This window comes from Mugil cephalus, chromosome 15 (genome assembly GCF_022458985.1).
Source record: "Mugil cephalus isolate CIBA_MC_2020 chromosome 15, CIBA_Mcephalus_1.1, whole genome shotgun sequence".
NCBI lineage: Eukaryota > Metazoa > Chordata > Actinopteri > Mugiliformes > Mugilidae > Mugil > Mugil cephalus.
In genome coordinates this window covers 12,911,998-12,933,782 of record NC_061784.1, presented here as the reverse complement: position 1 = coordinate 12,933,782, position 21,785 = coordinate 12,911,998, and the positions used below count along the sequence as shown (strand labels likewise).

The following is a 21,785-nucleotide window of genomic DNA, read 5'->3' as shown; positions in this document are numbered from 1 at the left end:
AATCAGAAAAGTGAGTCCATGGTTATATCTCGTAAATGAGGATCTCTTAATTGCACAGTCACACAGTCACAACCTAAGATTCACCCACATTCAGTTATTCCCCAGATATTGCGCAGATTACAGACAGTTCTTAGCTGCCTCGACTCTGGCACTCTAATGGTTAAAGTAAACTGGTAACACATATTTCAGGCTCTATACATATACATACTCCGAGAATTACTTGAGATTTTGTTGACCAACATTATTTTTTCTAATCAGTGCCTGCGCTCTGACTTTAATCTCTTTGGTTTTTAAAGAATAGACAATAGGGTTGATGCAGGGTGGGAGGCAAGAGGCCAACGACAGGCTCAGGACACGCCGGTCTGGATCAATGAGCCGCAGATAAAAGCCAATAGTAAAAATGATGAGGAGGGGAATGTAAAATACAGCAACAAGAATCAGATGCTCAACACAAGTGGCCAAAGCTTTCACTCGACTGTCCAAATTTTTCATCCTGAACACGGCCACCAGGATGCTGACATAAGATAGAAGGATGAAAGTAAAGGGCAGTACAAGAAGCAGAATAGCAGACAAAGACGACACCCACCATTGCATTGTGTAATCATTACAGGCGAGTCTAAACACAGGTGCATAGTCACAGAAATAACTGAAAACTCTCACAGACCTGCAGAAAGACAATCGTGCCATTATCCCTGTTGAAAACGCAGTCACTGCAAATGCAAACCACCAGGTCACACCGACAATACAACACATCCTCCACTTTGTGTTGATTGAGTTTTGACGCAAAGGGAAATGTATTGCAATCAACCGATCATAGGCAAGTATAGCCAGTGCATATGACTCCAACGATGCAAATGTGTAGTACACAAACATTTGTAGAAAACACAATTTAAATGGAATGAAGTTATCCTTAATGAGAAATACATTTATCATGCTGGGAATAAGGCATGTAGTAAGCACTAGGTCAATCACTGCGAGGTTGACAACTGCAATAAATTTAGAAGTGTGCAAACAATGATTGACGACAATTATGTAGATCACCAAACTGTTGGACAGCACTGTGATCACATAAACAAAAGCTAGAAATATGAAGTAGACGCTGATGAAAGGAAAAGTCTCAAATCCGATGATATAGAAGCCTGGAGGATGAATGAGGACAGAGTCATTTAAAAGAGTCCTGAAAAAAGACATAGTTGATCTCCACAGTCTGTGTTGGAGGAGTCCTCCGTCCAAAGAACAAAAATAATCATATCATATTGTTCCCCACAGAAGTTGTACAGTGCAGGTGCAATATTCATGTCAGTTCAGCGCATAAAATTAAAATGCGTGCTTTGAAAATGAGTGGGTCACACCGAAGCAGCTCTGTTTGATGACGCATCCAAAAATCAAGAACCTGGCAGCTGCAGGGCTGGCCTGTGTTCACTGGATGATATATGGTACTTATCGATCTCATGAGATAAACCTTCCAATTGGTGGAGACTCTTTATTAGATCCACAGAGAGTCTGATTAAACTTTACTCTGAATAAACTTCTCTTGTCTTCAAAACAAACATGAAATTATTCTTTTGAGTCTTGTGAAATCCAACAAAAACAAAGCAATATGCAGTAGGAGACACAGTTGAGCGGTAAACTTTGGAGATTTTCAAATATTGGGGGCCTTCCCAAGATTAGTGGTCAGTGATTGTGGAACTGCAAAGATATCTGTTTATTTAGTATTTATATTAAGTATTGTTGTGCCTTTCAGACATGGAGAGAGTATCAAACCTCATTCTCCACACAAGCACTCGGCTAACGCACACAACAACACAGTGTAATGTCAGGTCGATGAAAACTTTCTGTGTTTGTAATGGGCCGTGTTGTTAGAGCAGAGAGAGTAGGAATTGATCAATGTGATGTTTGAACAATGTGAGCAAACACCATTGTCCTTCATAAAGGTTAATTCATTGTGATTCTAATAGGCCCGGTTTCTAGTCATTATCAGAGCTGGCCAGATACAGACATCAGACTGGCTTATTATGTCTCTTTTTTAACATTTAAAAGTTAAACTCTCTTCAGACCTGTGATTTGCTGCAAAGACTCCACTTTAATGTCGGGAGTCTACTGAGTTAAGTATTGTTTAGCTTTTTAAGTCTTATAATCTTATAATTGTCATATTTCATTTATAGCCTACGGTTGTATCATCAATCATTGAGAACCAAAGAAGCTACTTGGATGACTGGTGAAATGTCTTCATATGTCTTTGTTTTGTTTTTTTGTTTCTAAAAATGCTTTGAAGGAAATGCTCTTTGCAGCATCAGTGTATGTGCTGTATGTTCATAGTAGTGCTTTCAGCTTTTGCACCACCTTTCTCATTTTAATAGTGAAAGACAGAAACATTGTTATAACTAATAAGTTATTTGTATGTTTCCCAGACAACATGTACCCTTCATAAAACCAGAAACAAACTAATATTCCTGAGATATGTTTCCTGTTTTGGTCAAAGATGTATAAGATACAAAAGAGAAAAAAAAAGTCCTTTCTGGTTGTTTTGAAAAGAATACAGTAGAGACCAACATACAAATCAGCTGCAGCATTTTATTGTTGAATGTGAAACTTCCCAGTTATTTCTGATGGACAAATCACATAATAACACGTTCTTTAATAAATTACCTCCAGTGTTTTTCTTTACTTAAAGTTTGCAGCTGACACAACAACCCAATCACTCCTTAACCAAACACTTGAAAGTTCACATCAGGATTTAATGTTGTGGCTCACACCTCATTATCATTACAACTGCTAAAATTAAGACATAGTCTTTTCAAGTTGAGAGTGCCAGTCCAGTCCTGAACACATCTCACTGCGTGTGGGTGGTTTTGTGATTTCAGCTGGGCGCAGACTCTTTGGATGATAGCTGCTGCTTCCTGAGCTGTTCTTTCCGAGCGTTTTGGAAATTCATCATGCAGTCTTTGAAAGTCTGGACCTGTCTCTGGCACGCTCGCCAGTCCTGGTGCTCAGCCATGCACTCCTGCACAGCATAGTGTAGCTCAGCACAACCCGTGCGGTTTATCATCTGGTCAACGGGGTCGTCCTCATCGTCCTTCCGGCTGCGATCATGGGGTGAAGGGGATGCCATCTTGTTTCAATACACTGCTATGAATCAGTCTGCTGAGAGAAACACAGGCTGAAATTAATGATCAAGTGATAATATAGTTGTTGTTATAAGTCAGCAGTGACATATCTGAAGAGCAGTGGCGTCTTTGCATTGCACGGCCCCTCTAGAGGGTGCTGCTGTGCAGACAAGGATTATCAGCTTTTATACATTTTCTTGTTTCAAAAATGTGGTTTTGTAATCAACTTTGTCCCCAATGAAATGTCCACATTTGATGAACGCAAGTTCCTCTGTAGACAATTTTTATAGTGAGGTTGTGTGTGTATAGTTCGTTGTGCCTGATGCAGCGTCTCTGTTTCCGCTTGGTGGGGAGTTGAGATGGCATACGCATGTACAGTGCACACTTCAGTTTGGGCAGTGGGGCCTGAAGTACAGGTCCCCAGAGGATTCTCATTGACTGATTGACTCATGACTCATTGACTTTACCACTTTAGCAGAAGCTGGAGAAAAAAGGTTTGGGACCACATCGATCAGAGGATTTAATCATTTCTCAAGAAGAAAAAGACAATATTAGGTAATTCAACCAGGAGTAGTTTAAGAGAAAACTTAACCAGGAGCTCATCAAAAAGGCGCTTGGTAAGTAGTTTGTTTTTAATCTAAACAGAATTGATAATGTAGCTTACATATTGTTTGAATTATAATGTAATTTGCGTAATGGGTAGCTGTGGAGCTGAAATGGCTGTTTGGCTGTGGTTTATATGTGTGGTGAATTTGTGTATTGATTGCTGTGTATTGGGTGTGTGCCGTTTACGCCATGAGTGGTGCGTTGAGTTTTTATTGTCGTCACATTATAGTTTCCATCTTGAGTATTTGATCTAGTGAGATCTTGAACACTGCTGTTTGGTGGTGCTACTGATATGTCAATATCGTCAGATTGTTTGTGTGATGGCATTATTCAGCTACATTTGTCAGGTGCAATTTTGTCGTCACCTCTTTGTTGTCAGGAGCTGTGGTCCCCTCTCTCACTTGCTACTGTGTTTTTATTGTGAGGGTATTGATTGTGATATTTCTGGATTGTATTATAAAATTTTCCGGCATGGCCTCACCAGAATTTCCAAGGCAAAATCACCACTGCTGAAGAGTATTTCCATTCTGGTACTCATATAACTGTATGTAGTTAATTGATATATACTAACATATACTAATACAACAAACAATCTTATTAAATATTATGATGAAATGTGAGCAAATGAGTTCCACCATGGCCTTTTCTCTAATATAAGTGCCTACATACTTCCAGATCAATAATAATGAAAACTGAACGTGAAAATATATAAATGTTGCACTTTCAATGAGTGGATCTTTCACAGTGAGATATTTAACATCTGGCAGTTTTAACTCCACTTTGTGTACACCTGGCAGACCTTCCAAGGCTCATTCACGTGTATCTCTGTTTTATTAGTACAGCAACGTTAATGTTTATAAGTGTCACTGTCCTACCATGGTCTTTTAGCTGAACTAACTTTACAATATACTATGGTGCTTTTGTTTTTACACGTTATCTAATCTTAGTCCCGTTTATCTTGATCCAGACTGAGACAATATTAACAGAGCGTTTGACTTTATTCTCTCATTTATCATCATTTTTCATCTTACCTGCTTGTTGTGTTTGGTTTGTGAATTATCTCCGTCGAGGCACTGAAACTCAGTCTTCACAACCTACGTGCCTTTTCGTAACCGACCGCACAGACTACAGGCGGCGGACACATTTGAGCGAAGGACGAGCGTGTCACCGTAAAACAGTTCCGTCGATGCAGACGTTAGTTCCGCTACCTATTAAAGAATGTAATGACAACGCTAATAATTCACTACCACGAGTTAAGAATGATTTTGTTTACGGTTTAATTAGGTATACAGTATAGAATATATTGATAAATATTCAATACGCACTCCCCAATGAAGACTGAGGCATTTTGATGCATGAATTACGAAAGCCTGAATCAAGGTTTTGTTCTTTAGAGTTTGAGAGTTTTTTTTCCCCCCAGAGAATTACAGACACGTCCATTCCAGTGAGCTGCATGCACCTAAGCAGTCAATATAAATCCACTTATTTGTTTTTATGTTTAACAAAATATTTTAATACATTTTCACAGTTTCACAGGGATTGTTACTCAGACAAACAGCTAATCTGTTCAAAAGTGTATATTTTTAGATGAATAGCCAATAAATATAGTACATATACATAACACATACATCCACAAGAAATGGTGATGCGTGACGTCATGAATATGGTTTATCGTAATATACTACTTATCTGAAATAAATTTTCTAAAATAAGATAATATTAGTCATATGTGTGTGTGCGTGTGTGTGTGCTAGAGAGGCTTGCTGGATTTCTCTCTCAAACAAATATAGGCTATAAAATCTGAGATAACACCAATGGCCTGTATATTGTATATGTTTCACTCAGAATTGGACTCCTGGTGAATAAACCAGAAGAAAGAAATAGGTGATTGTATAGTTAGCCTATATTGTTTATTATGCAGACCAGCTATTTCACACATAAATCATGCCAGGACACAATTAATAAAAAACCTAACTTCCAACCATGTTAGACAAAACAAAAATGACTATTTCAAATATATAATTTCTCTCTTACTTTTATCAGTGCAATAGTTATCATTTCTGTCTCTTTGCTTTTCAATGAATAAAGAACAAGATTTTTGCAGACATCACGTTTCAGTTAATGACACAAGGATAATACATCGAAGTAAAGGAAACTACAAAGAGGATGAAAGTAAGTGAAAAGGGCCGTGTACGACTGCATTGCTACTTTAAACACTGGTGCATAGTAATAGCTTAAGAGAATCTGAAAAGTTATTATAAGCCATAATGAGTCAAGACAAAATGATTCCAATGAGCCCAATTTGTGCTGCTACCACAACTGTATTTCAGTCAACAAACCTTTTACTGTACAAACTTCAGTCTAATTAATCTCAGTTGCGCCTATTAGCGACAAAAACAATTATAGTGTGGGCTAAACGGGTGTGGCGTGAAGATTCAGTGTTTATCTGCAGCTATCAGAGTGTCTCCAGACTACCATTTTAAAATGTGGATTAATGAGACAAATCATTGTTTGCTTTTTATCCTTCACAGTCTGAGAAGAGTATAATATAACCAGATGTGTTACCATGATTTGCAATAACATTACATCATTTCATTCATTTTTGTGGAGGCTTACCATAACCGTAACCTTTATCTGCCTGAGACCTGGCATTAAGGCCCACAATGTGACTATTTTAAGAAATTTATGTTTCAGTTACACACACAAACACACAATCTTAACAGTTTCCTGAGATACTTTTCAATGGAAAATAAAGATATCAAGGGCTTGTTTTCATCCTACGGACTAGTGCCACAACTCTTGTTTTAATCTCTTTGGTTTTTAGAGAATACAAAATAGGATTGATGCAAGGTGGGAGGCAAGATGCCAGCGACAGGCTCAGCACACGCACGTCTGGATCCATGGCTCCAAAATAAAGCCCATAGAGGAAGATACTTAATAAAGGAATGTAAAATATACCAACAAGAACAACGTGCTCAACGCAAGTTCCAAGAGCTTTCACCCTGTTGGTCACTGATTTCATCCTGAACACAGTCACCAGAATGGTGCTGTAAGACAGAAGGATGAAAGTAAAGGGGAGTAAGAGGTTCACCAAACTAGAAGTTGAAGCTATGGCCCACTGCGCAGAGTTGTCATCACAGGCGAGTCTAAACACAGGTGCATAGTCACAGAAATAACTCATCACCCTCACAGAATTACAATAGGACAGCTCCGCTATCATTGCTACGTTGTATGCCATTCTTCCTGCACTGTAAACCCACGTGATTCCAACAATACTAGACATTATTGTCAATGTGTTGAATAAGTTCTGATGCAGAGGTAAACATATCACAATCAAGCGGTCATAGGCAAGGATAGCGAGCGAATACGACTCCATGGCCGCAAGAGTGTAGTAGGAATACATCTGAACCAGGCACAAGTTGAAAGAGATGAAGTTGTCCTTAAAGAGAAAGGTCTTAATCATGCTGGGAATGATGCTTGTGTTTAAGAGGATGTCAACTACTGCCAGGTTGACAATGGCCAGATATTTCGGAGTGTGCAAGCACTGGTTACGCGCAATTATGTACATCAGTAAACTGTTGAACACAAGCGTAACCACATAGACAAACGCCAGGAATATCATGTAGACGCTGACGTTTGAAAAAGTCTCAAATCCGATAATATAGAAGCCAGGAGGGTGAATGAGGACAGAGCTGTTTGCAACAGTCTTGAGAGTAGACATAGTCGATCTCCACAGGCTCTTCGGTGGAGTGTACAATGCCTTTAGTCTGAAAAAGAGGAAAACAACACATACACTTGGTTATCACGCTGCATTTTACTATCACTTACTTCACACAACCACACACATTTAAAGCATTGAAGTCACTGAAAACATATTCAGAGTCATGGGTAACATACTAAAACATACCAAAGAATACAGCAAACGTTTGCCTCCCTGATGATGTCAGTTGTTCGCTGACCTTAACAGCAGCCATGGACTGTCTGCACATCGAACCCGTGCACAGTAGAACATATACTTTCTTCCCCAATCTCCAGAGATAAATATGCAATCTTCTAATTAAGAAGAACATCTAAGATTAATACAGTAATGAGCTGTAGCCTGTTGCAGGATTTCTTTCCCTCCATGGAGAGTATAGTGCTGTTTTCCAACTTATTTTTCACACAAAACAAACATCTAATTATCCTTCCTTGAGTCCAGCCTCATACTCTTTGTAGACATAGTTGTTATTTCATTAGTTTGAAAACTTGTTTTTTTTTTGTGAGATTAACCAGTGTATTAAAACACCTGTAGTTGATGAGTGAAAGAAGGCAGTGCAGTAAGCTACATCAAAAATCTCAGGCCCCAACATAATGTTGTCCGAGGGGGTCTTTGGGTCCTATGGCTTGAGGGGAGAGGTCTCTGTGGATCATCCCACAGATAATCAATCAGTTTGGGATCTAGTAAATTTGGAGACCAGGTCCAGTGGCGCAATAAGTGGGAATGCACTATATGCGGTGCATGAAGTGGGCGTCGAAGCAATGCGTTGAAAATTATTTGGAGTCGACATTTTTTCTATTCAGAAGCTGTCTGTGCACGTGTAAATGATTTGATCAATAACAGAGCTTTGTTTGGAAGACTTTTGTGACATCTCAAGAGTATAACTAACTTTGTTTTTACCAACAAATTCCTGGTTTTGCACCAAAGGGGTTCTTGGTGGTCTGATCCTGGGTTATGGAAGCTGTCCCCAGTACAGATGTTGGACTGCTCCCTGACTTGGGACTCCATTGTCCTGCTGGGGGACTTAAACGCTCACGCGGGCAATGACTGCTTGACCTGGAGGGAAGAACGGAGGTCTGATCTGAACCCAAGTGGTGTTCAGTTATTGGACTTCTTTGCGAGTCACACTTTATAATCATATCATCTGACTTGGGACCATATGTGCTGGACACTCGGAAGAAGAGAGGATCACTAACTGATGGTGAGTTGAATTAGATGGCAGACCTGGTAGGCCCAAATGAATAGTGAGGGTCTGCTGGGAACGCCTGGTGGAACTCCCACCTCTGACAGAGTTTCAACCACGTTCCAAGGGCGGTGGGGGAATTGAGTCCAAATTTACCACGTTCTGCTCTGCCATTGTCGAGGTGGCTGAGTTGTGACCGTAAGGTTGCTGGTTGCAGTGGGAAACTGTCAGGCTGAAGAAGGAGGCCTGCAGGGCATGGTTGGTCTGTGGGTCTCCAGAAGGCATGTTTACCGTAGCCAGGGCAGTCGCTAAGGCAAAAACTTTGGTGTGGGAGGAGTTTGGTGAGGCTTTGGAAGGAGACTATTGGTGGGCACTGAAAAGATTCTGGCAAACCGTCCCCACAGTTTTCTGTGGGGACAGGGAGCTGCTGCCATTAACTGGGGAAATTGTCAGGCAGTGGAAGGAATGGCTTTATACCCTTTGAACCTCGGATCGAGAACAATACATATTTTGTCCCAGACATTGAACCATGAACCAGCTCTTTATCGTCGTTAGGGTGCTGGGGGGGGTTTGCCCAACTGGTTCACATGTGTTTTATAGTTTTGGAGAAGGCTTATGACTGTGGCCCCAGATGCATCCTGAGGGAGTTCAAGGAGTATGGGGTGGATGGCCCCTTGCTAAGGGCCATTCAGTCCCTGTATGAAAGTTTTGTTCGTAGCTAGCTGTAAGTCAGACCTGTTCCGGTGAGAGTTGATCTCCACCAGGGCTGCCCTTTGACACTGGTTCTGTTCATAACCTTCATGGACCAGGGTGAGAGAATGAATAAAGAATCCAATGTAAAGCGACTTTGAGTGTCTTTGATAAAGCACTGTATAAAACTGATGCATTATGATAATGCGACACTTTTCTCACAATATTAGCCATTAATACATTATGAGCTGTTATTACATCATGAGCGGCACCAGTAACTCATGATGTGATAAGTTATTACATTAATACATTATGCGCAAAGCCGTTATTACGTTATGCGCTCATGATTTTATTACATTGTGAGATGTTATTACATTATGATTTGCTACACTCCAACCTAATGTTTTGTACTAAATCATTTTAAGTTGAGTTGTACACATTTAGTTTCATACACCAAAGTGTCAAAATGTACAGCTATAAACTTATTTTTCATTATCCAAATGTTCAGTTCCCCATATCTTCTAAGCTGGTGCACATGCTTTCTCTTAAACAGTTAATGATATTCAACCATAACCATTCAGCTATCAAGCACAAAATGTGTAGTATGTGTTAACTTGTTCTATGTTGTTGGTCCTCTATCACACACAATCCAATACAATTTCATTTAAAGACTAAAATGAATGGTGAATTTGCAGATTCTGCAAAAGCAGAGACCTTGCTTTTAGAAGTCAGGAAAAGGCACAATGAGGACACAGTGGCAAATACTCTATTATATTAAGTAACTAACAACAAAATTATGTTAGTATGTTACATTTACCCTAACAAATCTAGTTGGACATAATCCCAGTAATTAAGTAACAATAATGCAAGTACATCATGTTGATCCAACATATTTATGTTTAGGTCACTCAACTAAATAGTTTCTTGCCAAATTAAAGCATTTTATTTAGGTGGAAATTATTTCCATAATTTTATTGCGTTCCGCGAGCAAGTTATTTTTTTGAGTATACTGTGTGAATGAATGAGTGGGTCAAATGCAAAGAAAGAATTTCCCCATGAGAGATAACTAAAGGAAGTGTATGTATTTATGTGATTCTTTTGATTACATGGATAACAACGTTTTAAACAAAAACTACTCACAGTTCATCCAAAACACAGAAGAAAAAGACAAACTATGGGGACACATGACAGAGAGAGAAAAAACTGTACATTATTTTTGCATAAGGTTAGCCCAGCTTAAAGAAGATAAATGTTTTCTGTGAGACTTTTATGAGGTGCTATATAAGAAATTGCTCATTGAAAGTTGAAAAAAACAAACAAACAAACAAACAAAAAACAACAACAGAAAACATAAACAAAATATCATCAGTCCAATGTGTCCAGTATCTGGTACAGCCACCAACAGGTGGTGGGTAATGACTTTAGCAAACAAACCTTTTACTGTCTAAACCAAACCTTAATTAATCTCGGTCTCAGGTGCTAAAATGAAAAAAATTAAAAGTAGGGAATAAGTGCTGGTATACAGTACATTCATACTGCCTTCATGTAGCTGTTTGTTAAAGTACACAAATGGCTGTGACAGAAACCTTTAGGGACTCATCGTTCCCTTCGTTTTAAAAGCTGTCCAAAGTTTGCTCTTACTTTGGTCTACACCAACATTATTTTTTCTAAACAATGCCTGCATTCTGATTTTAATCTCTTTGGTTTTTAAAGAATAGACAATAGGGTTGATGCAGGGTGGGAGGCAAGAGGCCAACGACAGGCTCAGGACACGCCGGTCTGGATCAATGAGTCGCAGATAAAAGCCAATAGTAAAAATGATGATGAGGGGAAAGTAAAACACAGCAACAAGAATCAGATGCTCAACACAAGTGGCCAAAGCTTTCACTCGACTGTCCAAATTTTTCATCCTGAACACGGCCACCAGGATGCTGACATAAGATAGAAGGATGAAAGTAAAGGGTACTACAAGAATCAAGATAGTAAGCACAGACGCCGCCCACCATTGCATTGTGTAATCATTACAGGCGAGTCTAAACACAGGTGCGTAGTCACAGAAATAACTGAACACTCTCACAGACCCGCAGAAAGACAATCGTGCCATTATCCCTGTTGAAAATGCAGTCACTGCAAATGCAAACCACCAGGTCACACCGACAATACAACACATGCTCTGCACTGTGTTGATTGAGTTTTGTCGCAAAGGGAAATGTATTGCAACCAACCGATCATAGGCAAGTATAGCCAGTGCATATGACTCCAACGATACAAACGTGTAGTACACAAACATTTGTACAAAACACAGTCTAAATGGAATGAAGTTATCCTTAATGAGAAATACATTTATCATGCTGGGAATAAGGCATGTAGTAAGCACTAGGTCAATCACTGCGAGGTTGACAACTGCAATAAATTTAGAAGTGTGCAAACAATGATTGACGACAATTATGTAGATCACCAAACTGTTGGACAGCACTGTGATCACATAAACAAAAGCTAGAAATATGAAGTAGACGCTGATGAAAGGAAAAGTCTCAAATCCGATGATATAGAAGCCTGGAGGACGAATGAGGACAGAGTCATTTAAAAGAGTCCTGAAAAAAGACATAGTTGATCTCCACAGTCCTCCGTCCAAAGAACAAAAATAATCATATAATATTGTTCTCCACACAAGCTGTAAAATACAGATGCATTGTTCATGTCAGTTCAGCACATACATTTCAAACATGAATGCATGTGTTGAAAATGAGTGGGTCACACCGAAGCAGCTCTGTTTGACGATACATCCAAAAATCAGCAACCTGACGGCTGCAGGGCTGGCCTGTGTTCACTGGATGATATACGTTACTTGTTGATCTCATGAGATAAACCTTACGCCTTATTAGATCCACAGAGAGTCTGAATAAACTTCTCTTGTCTTCAAAACAAACATGTAATTATTCTTTAGAATCTTATGCAATCCAACAAAAACAAAGCAACATGCAGTAGGAGAGACAGTTGAGTCAGATGTGGTTTCACAAACCTCAGACTTGATAAACTTTTGAGTTTTTCAAATATTGGTGGCCTTCAGTGATCGTGAAACTGCAAAGATAGTTTCAGTATTTATATTAAGCATTGTTGTGCCTTTCAGACATGGAGAGAGCAGCAAACCTCAATCTCCACACATATTAATCGCCACGATTGTGGTACTCTGCCCCACGAAGGGTCAAGAGTTGCTTCCTCAGGATTGCTCTCAGGTCTTCTAGGTCAGCTCTCTCCACTTCCCCTGCTGCCTTGTACTCCCTCTTTAGCTGCTGGAGTTCTTCCCTGAGCTTTTGGATTTTCTGTACTCTGTGGCTTGGTGTACATGCCGATGAAGTGGGCTTGGGTATCTCAGTTACAAATCACTCTGCTGTGACGTTCACTTTGAGGAGGTCATCGTTATCAGTCAATGGTCCATGTCTCCCTTCGCTGTAATTTCCAGGTTCTGGTTTACATTGAACTCATCGAACTGTTGCCACTCAGCTCTCTTTGTGGATTGGGACCACTGGATCCTGGGTTGGGCTGAAGAAGCACAGATGGTGAGTGTTGACGACACTAGGAGGCTCTGGGCACTGTGGTTTGCATCCGGGCCTGGCTCATCCTGCGTCTTACCACATCTGTGTGATGTGCTGTCATCGCTACTGCTTTCAAGCATTGCATCTTGCCTTGACGGATTCTTAAGCCCTTTTCGTTCTTACAGCTCTTGCCGCAGATGCACTGTACTGTCATAGTCATTGTTCTGATGTTCTGTGTCATCGTTCTTGGGTCCCTGAGGGTATCTTTGGAGATTGCTTTGGGGTCTTCCTCTCGGAAGACCAACCGTCTCCACCCGATGTTGCTGTTTCTCCAGCTGTCCTCTGTCTCTCAAGCTGTCACCACACTCTTCGTGGTTGTCACCCAGAATACTCCAGGTTGTCACTGGTGCTCCCAGAGTATATCAGTTACAGAAACATCTTCTGATGTGCAACCTTGGACACATCATGGACACAGGGTGTTTCAGCTGCCTCAGTGTTGTTGCTTATGGCTCTTCTTCAGCTGGCACCTCTTGTGCCCAGTATACCGTAGGCCATACACCATACACCTGGTCCTCCACCCATTCTTCTGACACTGCTCCACCAGCTCCTGGTATTTCTCCCTCTTTCTCTTTTGAGTCTCCTCCATCCTCTCCTCCCAGGGCACAATTTGCTCAAGCAAGAACGTTGTCTTGTGGCCTCGGAGACCAAGATAATGTTAGGTCTCAGTGTGGACTGAGTGATTTGTGGTGAAATCTTCAGTTGCCTCTGTAGGTCAACTGACATCACCCAGTCATGGAGAGCAAACCACCAGCACGGCTTGTCTGCGTTTCTTCTGGCCTTTGTCCTTCCTTGACAAAGTGAATGACCTTGGCTGTGGCTTGGCGATATTGGCTGTCCCTGATTCCCTTCCCCGATTGCCTCTGCAGTGGATTGAGGACTTGATCATGCCTACATCAATACCAGCCCTTGGAGTCGGAGGGAATTTCCCTGTTCTTTGCTGAGCTTGCGGACTACAAAATATGGCAAATTAATAATTGTTACTCACAAAAACTACAGTTAATCTGTTCAAAGTGTATGTTTTTAGATGACTAGTCAATAAATATAGTAAATATACACTGATTAAAATTCAACAGTTGCAAGAAAAGGTGAAGCAATTACATGAACTGTGTTGAAAATATACTTGGTGATGCATGATGTCATAAACATGTTTTAATGCAATATACTATTTATCTGAAATTTTTACCTCCAGAATTCTTTTGGAATGGAGGGATTTAGAGGATATACCATCAGTGGTCAACAACCTTGGCTGTCTGGATGACGTGATGGACTAAGAGAAAATGTACTTACAATGAAACCAATTTAGGAAAAAATGTCTTTTAAATAGCTGTCCACTGCAGTGACCACAATGCGTCATAGGGCTAGATAAGCTTGTTGGATTTCTAGAGAAATTTCTAGAGAAATGACTCACATCTCATCACATAAATCACACATAAATCATGCCAGAATACAATTAATAAAAAAGCTTAACTTCCAACCATGTTAGACAAAAAGAAAGGGACTGTTTAAAACAAATAATTTCTCTCTTATTTTTATTATCAGTGCAAGATTTCTCATTTGTTTGTCTTTACTTTTCAGTGAATAAACAACAAGGTTTATGCAGATATAATATGTCATGGTCAATGACACAAGAATAATACATTGAAGTAAAGGAAGCTTCAAGGAGCCTGAAAGTAAGTGAAGAAGCTGTACACCACTGCACTGCTACTTTAAACACTGGGGCACAGTCACTGACAATTTGAAAAGTTATTACGAACCATAGTGAGTCAAAACAAAATGATTCCAATGAGCCCAATTTGTGCTGCTACCACAAGTGTATTTCAGTCAACAAACCTTTTACTGTACAAACTTCAGACTAATTAATCTCAGTTGCACCTATTAGGGATAAAAAACAATTATAATGCAGGGTAAATGTTTGTCTGAAGCTAACATTTATTCCGAGTGTCTCCAGACTACCATTTTAAAATGTGGATTAATGAGACAAATCATTGTTTGCTTTTTATCCTTCACAGTCTGAGAAGAGTATAATATAACCAGATGTGTTACCATGATTTGCAATAACATTACATCATTTCATTTATTTTTGTGGAGGCTTACCATAACCGTAACCTTTATCTGCCTGAGATCTGGCATTAAGGCCCACAATGTGACTGTTTTAAGAAATTTATGTCTCAGTTACACACACAAACAACACAATCTTAACAGTTTCCTGAGATACTTTTCAATGGAAAATAAAGATATCAAGGGCTTGTTTTCATCCTACGGACTAGTGCCACAGCTCTTGTTTTAATCTCTTTGGTTTTTAGAGAATACAAAATAGGATTGATGCAAGGTGGGAGGCAAGATGCTAGCGACAGGCTCAGCACACGCACGTCTGGATCCATGGCTCCAAAATAAAGCCCATAGAGGAAGATAGAGAATATGGGAATGTAAAATATACCAACAAGAATGAAGTGCTCAACACAAGTTCCAAGAGCTTTCATCCTGTTGGTCACTGATTTCATCCTGAACACAGTCACCAGGATGGTGCTGTAAGACAGAAGGATGAAAGTAAAGGGGAGTAAGAGGTTCACCAAACTAGAAGTTGAAGCTATGGCCCACTGCGCAGAGTTGTCATCACAGGCGAGTCTAAACACAGGTGCATAATCACAGAAATAACTCATCACCCTCACAGAATTACAATAGGACAGCTCCGCTATCATTGCTACGTTGTATGCCATTCTTCCTGCACTGTAAACCCACGTGATTCCAATAATACTAGACATTATTGTCAGTGTGTTGAATAAGTTTTGATGCAGAGGTAAACATATCACAATCAAGCGGTCATAGGCAAGGATAGCGAGCGAATACGACTCCATGGATCCAAAAGTGTAGTAAGAGTACATCTCAACCAGGCACAAGTTAAAAGAGATGAAGTTGTCCTTAAAGAGAAAGGTCTTAATCATGCTGGGAATGATGCTTGTGTTGAAGAGGATATCAACTACTGCCAGGTTGACAATGGCCAGATATTTTGGAGTGTGCAAGCACTGGTTACGCGCAATTATGTACATCAGTAAACTGTTGAACACAAGCGTAACCACATAGACAAACGCCAGGAATATCATGTAGACGCTGACGTTTGAAAAAGTCTCAAATCCGATAATATAGAAGCCAGGAGGGTGAATGAGGACAGAGTAGTTTGCAACAGTCTTGAGAGTAGACATAGTCGATCTCCACAGGCTCTTCGGTGGAGGAGTGTACAATGCCTTTAGTCTGAAAAAGAGGAAAACAACACATAGGTTATCACGCTGCATTTTACTATCACTTACTTCACACAACCACACACATTTAAAGCATTGAAGTCACTGGAAACATATTCAGAGTCATGGGTAACATACTAAAACATACCAAAGAATACAGCACACGTTTGCCTCCCTGATGAGGACAGTTGTTCGCTGACCTTAACAGCAGCCATGGACTGTCTGCACATCGAACCCGTGCACAGTAGAACATATACCTTCTTCCCCAATCTCCAGAGATAAATATGCAATCTTCTAATTAAGAAGAACATCTAAGATTAATACAGTAATGAGCCGTAGCCTGTTACAGGATTTTTTTCCCCCATGGAGAGTATAGTGCTGTTTTCCAACTTATTTTTCACACAAAACAAACATCTAATTATCCTTCCTTGAGTCCAGCCTCATACTCTTTGTGGACATAGTTGTTATTTCATCAGTTTGAAAACTTTTGTGAGATAAACCAGTGTATTAAAACACCTGTAGTTGATTTGAAAGAAGGCAGTGCAGTAAGCCACATCAAAAATCTCAGGCCCCAACATAATGCTGTCCGAGGGGGTCTTTGGGTCCTATGGCTTGAGGGGAGGGGTCTCTGTGGTTAATCCCACAGATAATCAATCAGTTTGGGATCTAGTAAATTTGGAGACCAGGTCCAGTGGCGCAATAAGTGGGAATGCACTATATGCGGTGCATAAAGTGGGCGTCGAAGCAATGCGTTGAAAATTATTTGGAGTCGACATTTTCTCTATTCAGTAGCTGTCTGTGCATGTGTAAATGATGTGATCAATAACAGAGGCATGTCACCGATGATTAGCCCCTCCTCCTACTGAATATTGGCGATTGACCAATCAAAATCGAGTGCACACAGAGTTCTAACTTTTTTAATCCTTCAGAACCGACGATCAGTTAAAGTAGTTTGTGGCTTTTGTATTACCGTAACTCACAATAGTGTGCGCTATTGACAAAATTCAAAGTGTTGCTGAACACTGGGAAGTTGTACTTGTCTGGAAGACCTTTGTGACATCTCAAGAGTATAACTAACTTTGTTTTCACCAACAAATTCCTGGTTTGGCACCAAAGGGGTTCTTGGTGGTCTGATCCTGGGTTATGGAAGCTGTCCCCAGTACAGATGTTGGACTGCTCACTGACTTGGGACTCCATTGTCCTGCTGGGGGACTTAAACGCTCACGCGGGCAATGACTGCTTGACCTGGAGGGAAGAATGGAGGTCTGATCTGAACCCAAGTGGTGTTCAGTTATTGGACTTCTTTGCGAGTCACACTTTGTCCATAACTAACACCATGTTTGAACGTAAGGTTGTTCATCTGTGCTCTTGGCACCATGATGGCCTAGGTTGTAGGTCAAGGGTCGACTTTATAGTCATATCATCTGACCTGGGACCATATGTGCTGGACACTCGGAAGAAGAGAGGATCACTAACTGATGGTGAGTTGAATTAGATGGCAGACCTGGTAGGCCCAAATGAATAGCGAGTGTCTGCTGGGAACGCCTGGTGGAACTCCCACCTCTGACAGAGTTTCAACCACGTTCCAAGGGCGGTGGGGGAATTTAGTCCAAATTTACCATGTTCTGCTCTGCCATTGTCGAGGTGACTGAGTTGTGACCGTAAGGTTGCTGATTGCAGTGGGAAACTGTCAGGCTGAAGAAGGAGGCCTGCAGGGCATGGTTGGACTGTGGGTCTCCAGAAGGCATGTTTACCGTAGCCAGGGCAGTCGCTGAGGCAAAAACTTTGGTGTGGGAGGAGTTCGGTGAGGCTATGGAAGGAGACTGTTGGTGGGCACCGAAAAGATTCTGGCAAACCGTCCCCACAGTTTTCTGTGGGAACAGGAAGTTGCTGCCATTAGCTGGGACAATTGTCAGGCAGTGGAAGGAACGGCTTTATAACCTTTGAACCTCGGATCGAGAACAATACATATTTTGTCCCAGACATTGAACCATGAACCAGCTCTTTATCGTCGTTACGGTGCTGGAGGGGTTTGCCCAACTGGTTCACATGTGTTTTATAGTTTTGGAGAAGGCTTATGACTGTGGCCCCAGATGCATCCTGAGGGAGTTCAAGGAGTATGGGGTGGATGGCCCCTTGCTAAGGGCCATTCAGTCCCTGTATGAAAGTTTTGTCCGTAGCTAGCTGTAAGTCAGACCTGTTCCGGTGAGAGTTGATCTCCATCAGGGCTGCCCTTTGACACTGGTTCTGTTCATAACTTTCATGGACCAGGGTGAGAGAATGAATAAAGAATCCAATGTAAAGCGACTTTGAGTGTCTTTGATAAAGCACTGTATAAAACTGATGCATTATGATAATGCGACACTTTTCTCACAATATTAGCCATTAATACATTATGAGCTGTTATTACATCATGAGCGGCACCAGTAACTCATGATGTGATAAGTTATTACCTTAATACCTTATGCACAAAGTTGTTATTACATTATGCGCTCATGATTTTATTACATTGTGAGATGTTATTACATTATGAGTCATTATTACATTATGATTTGCTACACTCCAACCTAATGTTTTGTACTAAATCATTTTAATTTGAGTTGTACACATTTAGTTTCATACACCAAAGTGTCAAAATGTACAGCTATAAACTTATTTTTCATTATCCAAATGTTCAGTTCCCCGTATCTTTTAAGCTGGTGCACGTGCTTTCTCTTAAACAGTTAATGATATTCAACCATAACCATTCAGCTATCAAACAGAAAATGTGTAGTATGTTTTAATGTGTTCTATGCTGTTGCTCCTCTATCACATGTATGTGCACCTGCATTTGATGTTGGTACCTGCTCATGCAATCATGTACTGGAAACAAATGCCTGCAGCTGCTGCTGTGTGGTCATTACACTATACCAGTGGTCTTGAAGAAGATGTGTGATAGTGGGTAGACAAGCTGCTTTGGACCTGAAATGTCCAAAGTTGTCAAAAGTTGTGTCCATGGTTGAGATGCTAGGACCTAACCCCAAACTGCTCTGAGTGCACACAGTACACTCAAAAAAAGTAAAGTGGGTGTCTGTTACCTTAACCTAAGTCTAAGATGTAGCTTGGATTATATAAAATCTCAGCTCGGTGGTTAGTGCTGATGCCTCCCATCAAGAAGGTCCAGGGTTGAGTCTAGCTCGGGCCTTTTTGGGTGAAGTTTGCATGTTTTCCCTGTGTCCGCGTGGGTTTTCTCCAGGTACTCCGGCTTCCTCCCACTTCCAAAGACTTAAAACTTAAGTACATCATGTTGATCCAACACATTTACATTTAGGTCACTCAACTAAATAGTTTCTTGCCAAATTAAAGCATTTTATTTAGGTGGAAATTATTTCCATAATTCTATCACGTTCCACGAGCAAGTTATTTTTGTGAGTATACTGTGTGAATGAATGAGTGGATCAAATGCAGAGAAAGAATTTCCCCATGAGAGATAACTAAAGGAAGTGTATGTATTTATGTGATTCTTTTGATTACATGGATAACAACGTTTTAAACAAAGATTACTCACAGTTCACCCAAAACACAGAAGAAAAAGACAAACTATGGGGACACATGACAGAGAGAGAGAAAAATGTACATTATTATTGCATAAGGTTAGCCCAGCTTAAAGAAGATAAATGTTTTCTGTGAGACTTTTATGAGGTGCTATATAAGAAATTGCTCATTGAAAGTTGAAAAAGACAAAACAACAACAACAACAACAAAAAACAGAAAACATAAACAAAATCTCATCAGTCCAATGTGTCCAGTATCTGGTACAGCCACCAACGGGTGGTGGGTAATGACTGTAGCAAACAAACCTTCTACTGTCTAAATCAAATCTTAATTAATCTCAGTCTCAGGTGCTAAAATGAAAACAATTAAAAGTAGGGAATAAGTGCTGGTATACAGTACATTCATACTGCCTTCATGTAGCTGTTTGTTAAAGTACACAAATGACTGTGACAGAAACCTTTAGGGACTCATCGTTCCCTTCGTTTTAAAAGCTGTCCAAAGTTTGCTCTTACTTTGGTCTACACCAACATTATTTTTTCTAAACAATGCCTGCACTCTGATTTTAATCTCTTTGGTTTTTAAAGAGTACACAATAGGGTTGATGCAGGGAGGGAGGCAAGAGGCCAACGACAGGCTCAGGACACGCTGGTCTGGATCAATGAGTCGCAGATAAAAGCCAATGGTAAAAATGATGATGAGGGGAAAGTAAAACACAGCAACAAGAATCAGATGCTCAACACAAGTGGCCAAAGCTTTCACTCGACTGTCCAGATTTTTCATCCTGAACACGGCCACCAGGATGCTGACGTAAGATAGAAGGATGAAAGTAAAGGGTACTACAAGAATCAAGAAAGTAAGCAAAGATGCCGCCCACCATTGCATCGTGTAATCATTACAGGCAAGTCTAAACACAGGTGCGTAGTCACAGAAATAACTGAAAACTCTCACAGACCCGCAGAAAGACAGTCGAGCCATTATACCTGTTGAAAATGCAATTACTCCCAGACCAAACCCCCATGACACTCCAACTATACAACACATGCTCTGCACTGTGTTGATTGAGTTTTGTCGCAAAGGGAAATGTATGGCAATCAACCGATCATAGGCAAGTATAGCCAGTGCATATGACTCCAACGATACAAACGTGTAGTACACAAACATTTGTACAAAACACAGTCTAAATGGAATGAAGTTATCCTTAATGAGAAATACATTTATCATGCTGGGAATAAGGCATGTAGTAAGCACTAGGTCAATCACTGCGAGGTTGACAACTGCAATAAATTTAGAAGTGTGCAAACAATGATTGACGACAATTATGTAGATCACCAAACTGTTGGACAGCACTGTGATCACATAAACAAAAGCTAGAAATATGAAGTAGAAGTTGATGAAAGGAAAAGTCTCAAATCCGATGATATAGAAGCCTGGAGGACGAATGAGGACAGAGTCATTTAAAAGAGTCCTGAGAAAAGACATAGTTGATCTCCACAGTCTGCGTTGGAGGAGTCCTCCGTCCAAAGAACAAAAATAATCATATCATATTGTTCTCCACACAAGCTGTAAAATACAGATGCATTGTTCAGTCAGTTCAGAACATAAGTTTCAAACCTGAATGCATGTGTTGAAAATAAGTTGGTCACACCGAAGCAGCTCTGTTTGATGATGCATCCAAAAATCAAGAACCTGGCAGCTGCAGTGCTGGCCTGTGTTCACTGGATGATATATGTTACTTATCGATCTCATGAGATAAACCTTCCAACTAGTGCAGAGACGCCTTATTAGATCCACAGAGAGTCTGAATAAACTTCTCTTGTCTTCAAAACAAACATGTAATTATTCTTTAAAATCTTACGCAATCCAACAAAAACAAAGCAACATGCAGTAGGAGAGACAGTTGAGTCAGATGTGGTTTCACAAACCTCAGACTTGATAAACTTTTGAGTTTTTCAAATATTGGTGGCCTTCAGTGATCAAGATATCTGTTTATTTATTATTGTTGTGCCTTTCAGACATGGAGAGAGCAGCAAACCTCAATCTCCACACATATCAATCGCCACGATTGTGGTACTCTGC

At 40.3% G+C, this 21,785-nt stretch overlaps 5 protein-coding genes across 5 annotated transcripts; all 5 read right to left on the bottom strand.

Annotated features, from left to right (window-relative positions):
* Nucleotides 1-216: 216 nt before the first annotated feature.
* LOC125021617 (olfactory receptor 2AT4-like) lies at nucleotides 217-1,191 on the bottom strand. Its single transcript, XM_047607738.1, has one exon. The coding sequence runs from the start codon at nucleotides 1,189-1,191 to the stop codon at nucleotides 217-219; it is 975 nt and encodes a 324-aa protein (XP_047463694.1).
* Nucleotides 1,192-6,471: 5,280 nt separating this feature from the next.
* Nucleotides 6,472-7,434, bottom strand: LOC125021615 (olfactory receptor 5B2-like). The gene has a single exon (XM_047607737.1). It carries the CDS (start codon nucleotides 7,432-7,434, stop codon nucleotides 6,472-6,474), a length of 963 nt encoding a protein of 320 aa, XP_047463693.1.
* Nucleotides 7,435-8,764: 1,330 nt separating this feature from the next.
* Nucleotides 8,765-11,951, bottom strand: LOC125021614 (olfactory receptor 2AT4-like). The gene is made up of 2 exons (XM_047607736.1): nucleotides 10,985-11,951; nucleotides 8,765-9,000 (listed from the first exon to the last, which is right to left on the bottom strand). Exons 1-2 carry the CDS (start codon nucleotides 11,949-11,951, stop codon nucleotides 8,765-8,767), a joined length of 1,203 nt encoding a protein of 400 aa, XP_047463692.1.
* Nucleotides 11,952-15,176: 3,225 nt separating this feature from the next.
* LOC125021611 (olfactory receptor 5B2-like) lies at nucleotides 15,177-16,139 on the bottom strand. Its single transcript, XM_047607733.1, has one exon. It carries the CDS (start codon nucleotides 16,137-16,139, stop codon nucleotides 15,177-15,179), a length of 963 nt encoding a protein of 320 aa, XP_047463689.1.
* A 1,640-nt stretch (nucleotides 16,140-17,779) lies between these two features.
* Nucleotides 17,780-21,188, bottom strand: LOC125021609 (olfactory receptor 2AT4-like). The gene is made up of 2 exons (XM_047607731.1): nucleotides 20,222-21,188; nucleotides 17,780-18,075 (listed from the first exon to the last, which is right to left on the bottom strand). The coding sequence occupies exons 1-2, from the start codon at nucleotides 21,186-21,188 to the stop codon at nucleotides 17,780-17,782; spliced, it is 1,263 nt and encodes a 420-aa protein (XP_047463687.1).
* Between the last annotated feature and the right edge of the window lie 597 nt (nucleotides 21,189-21,785).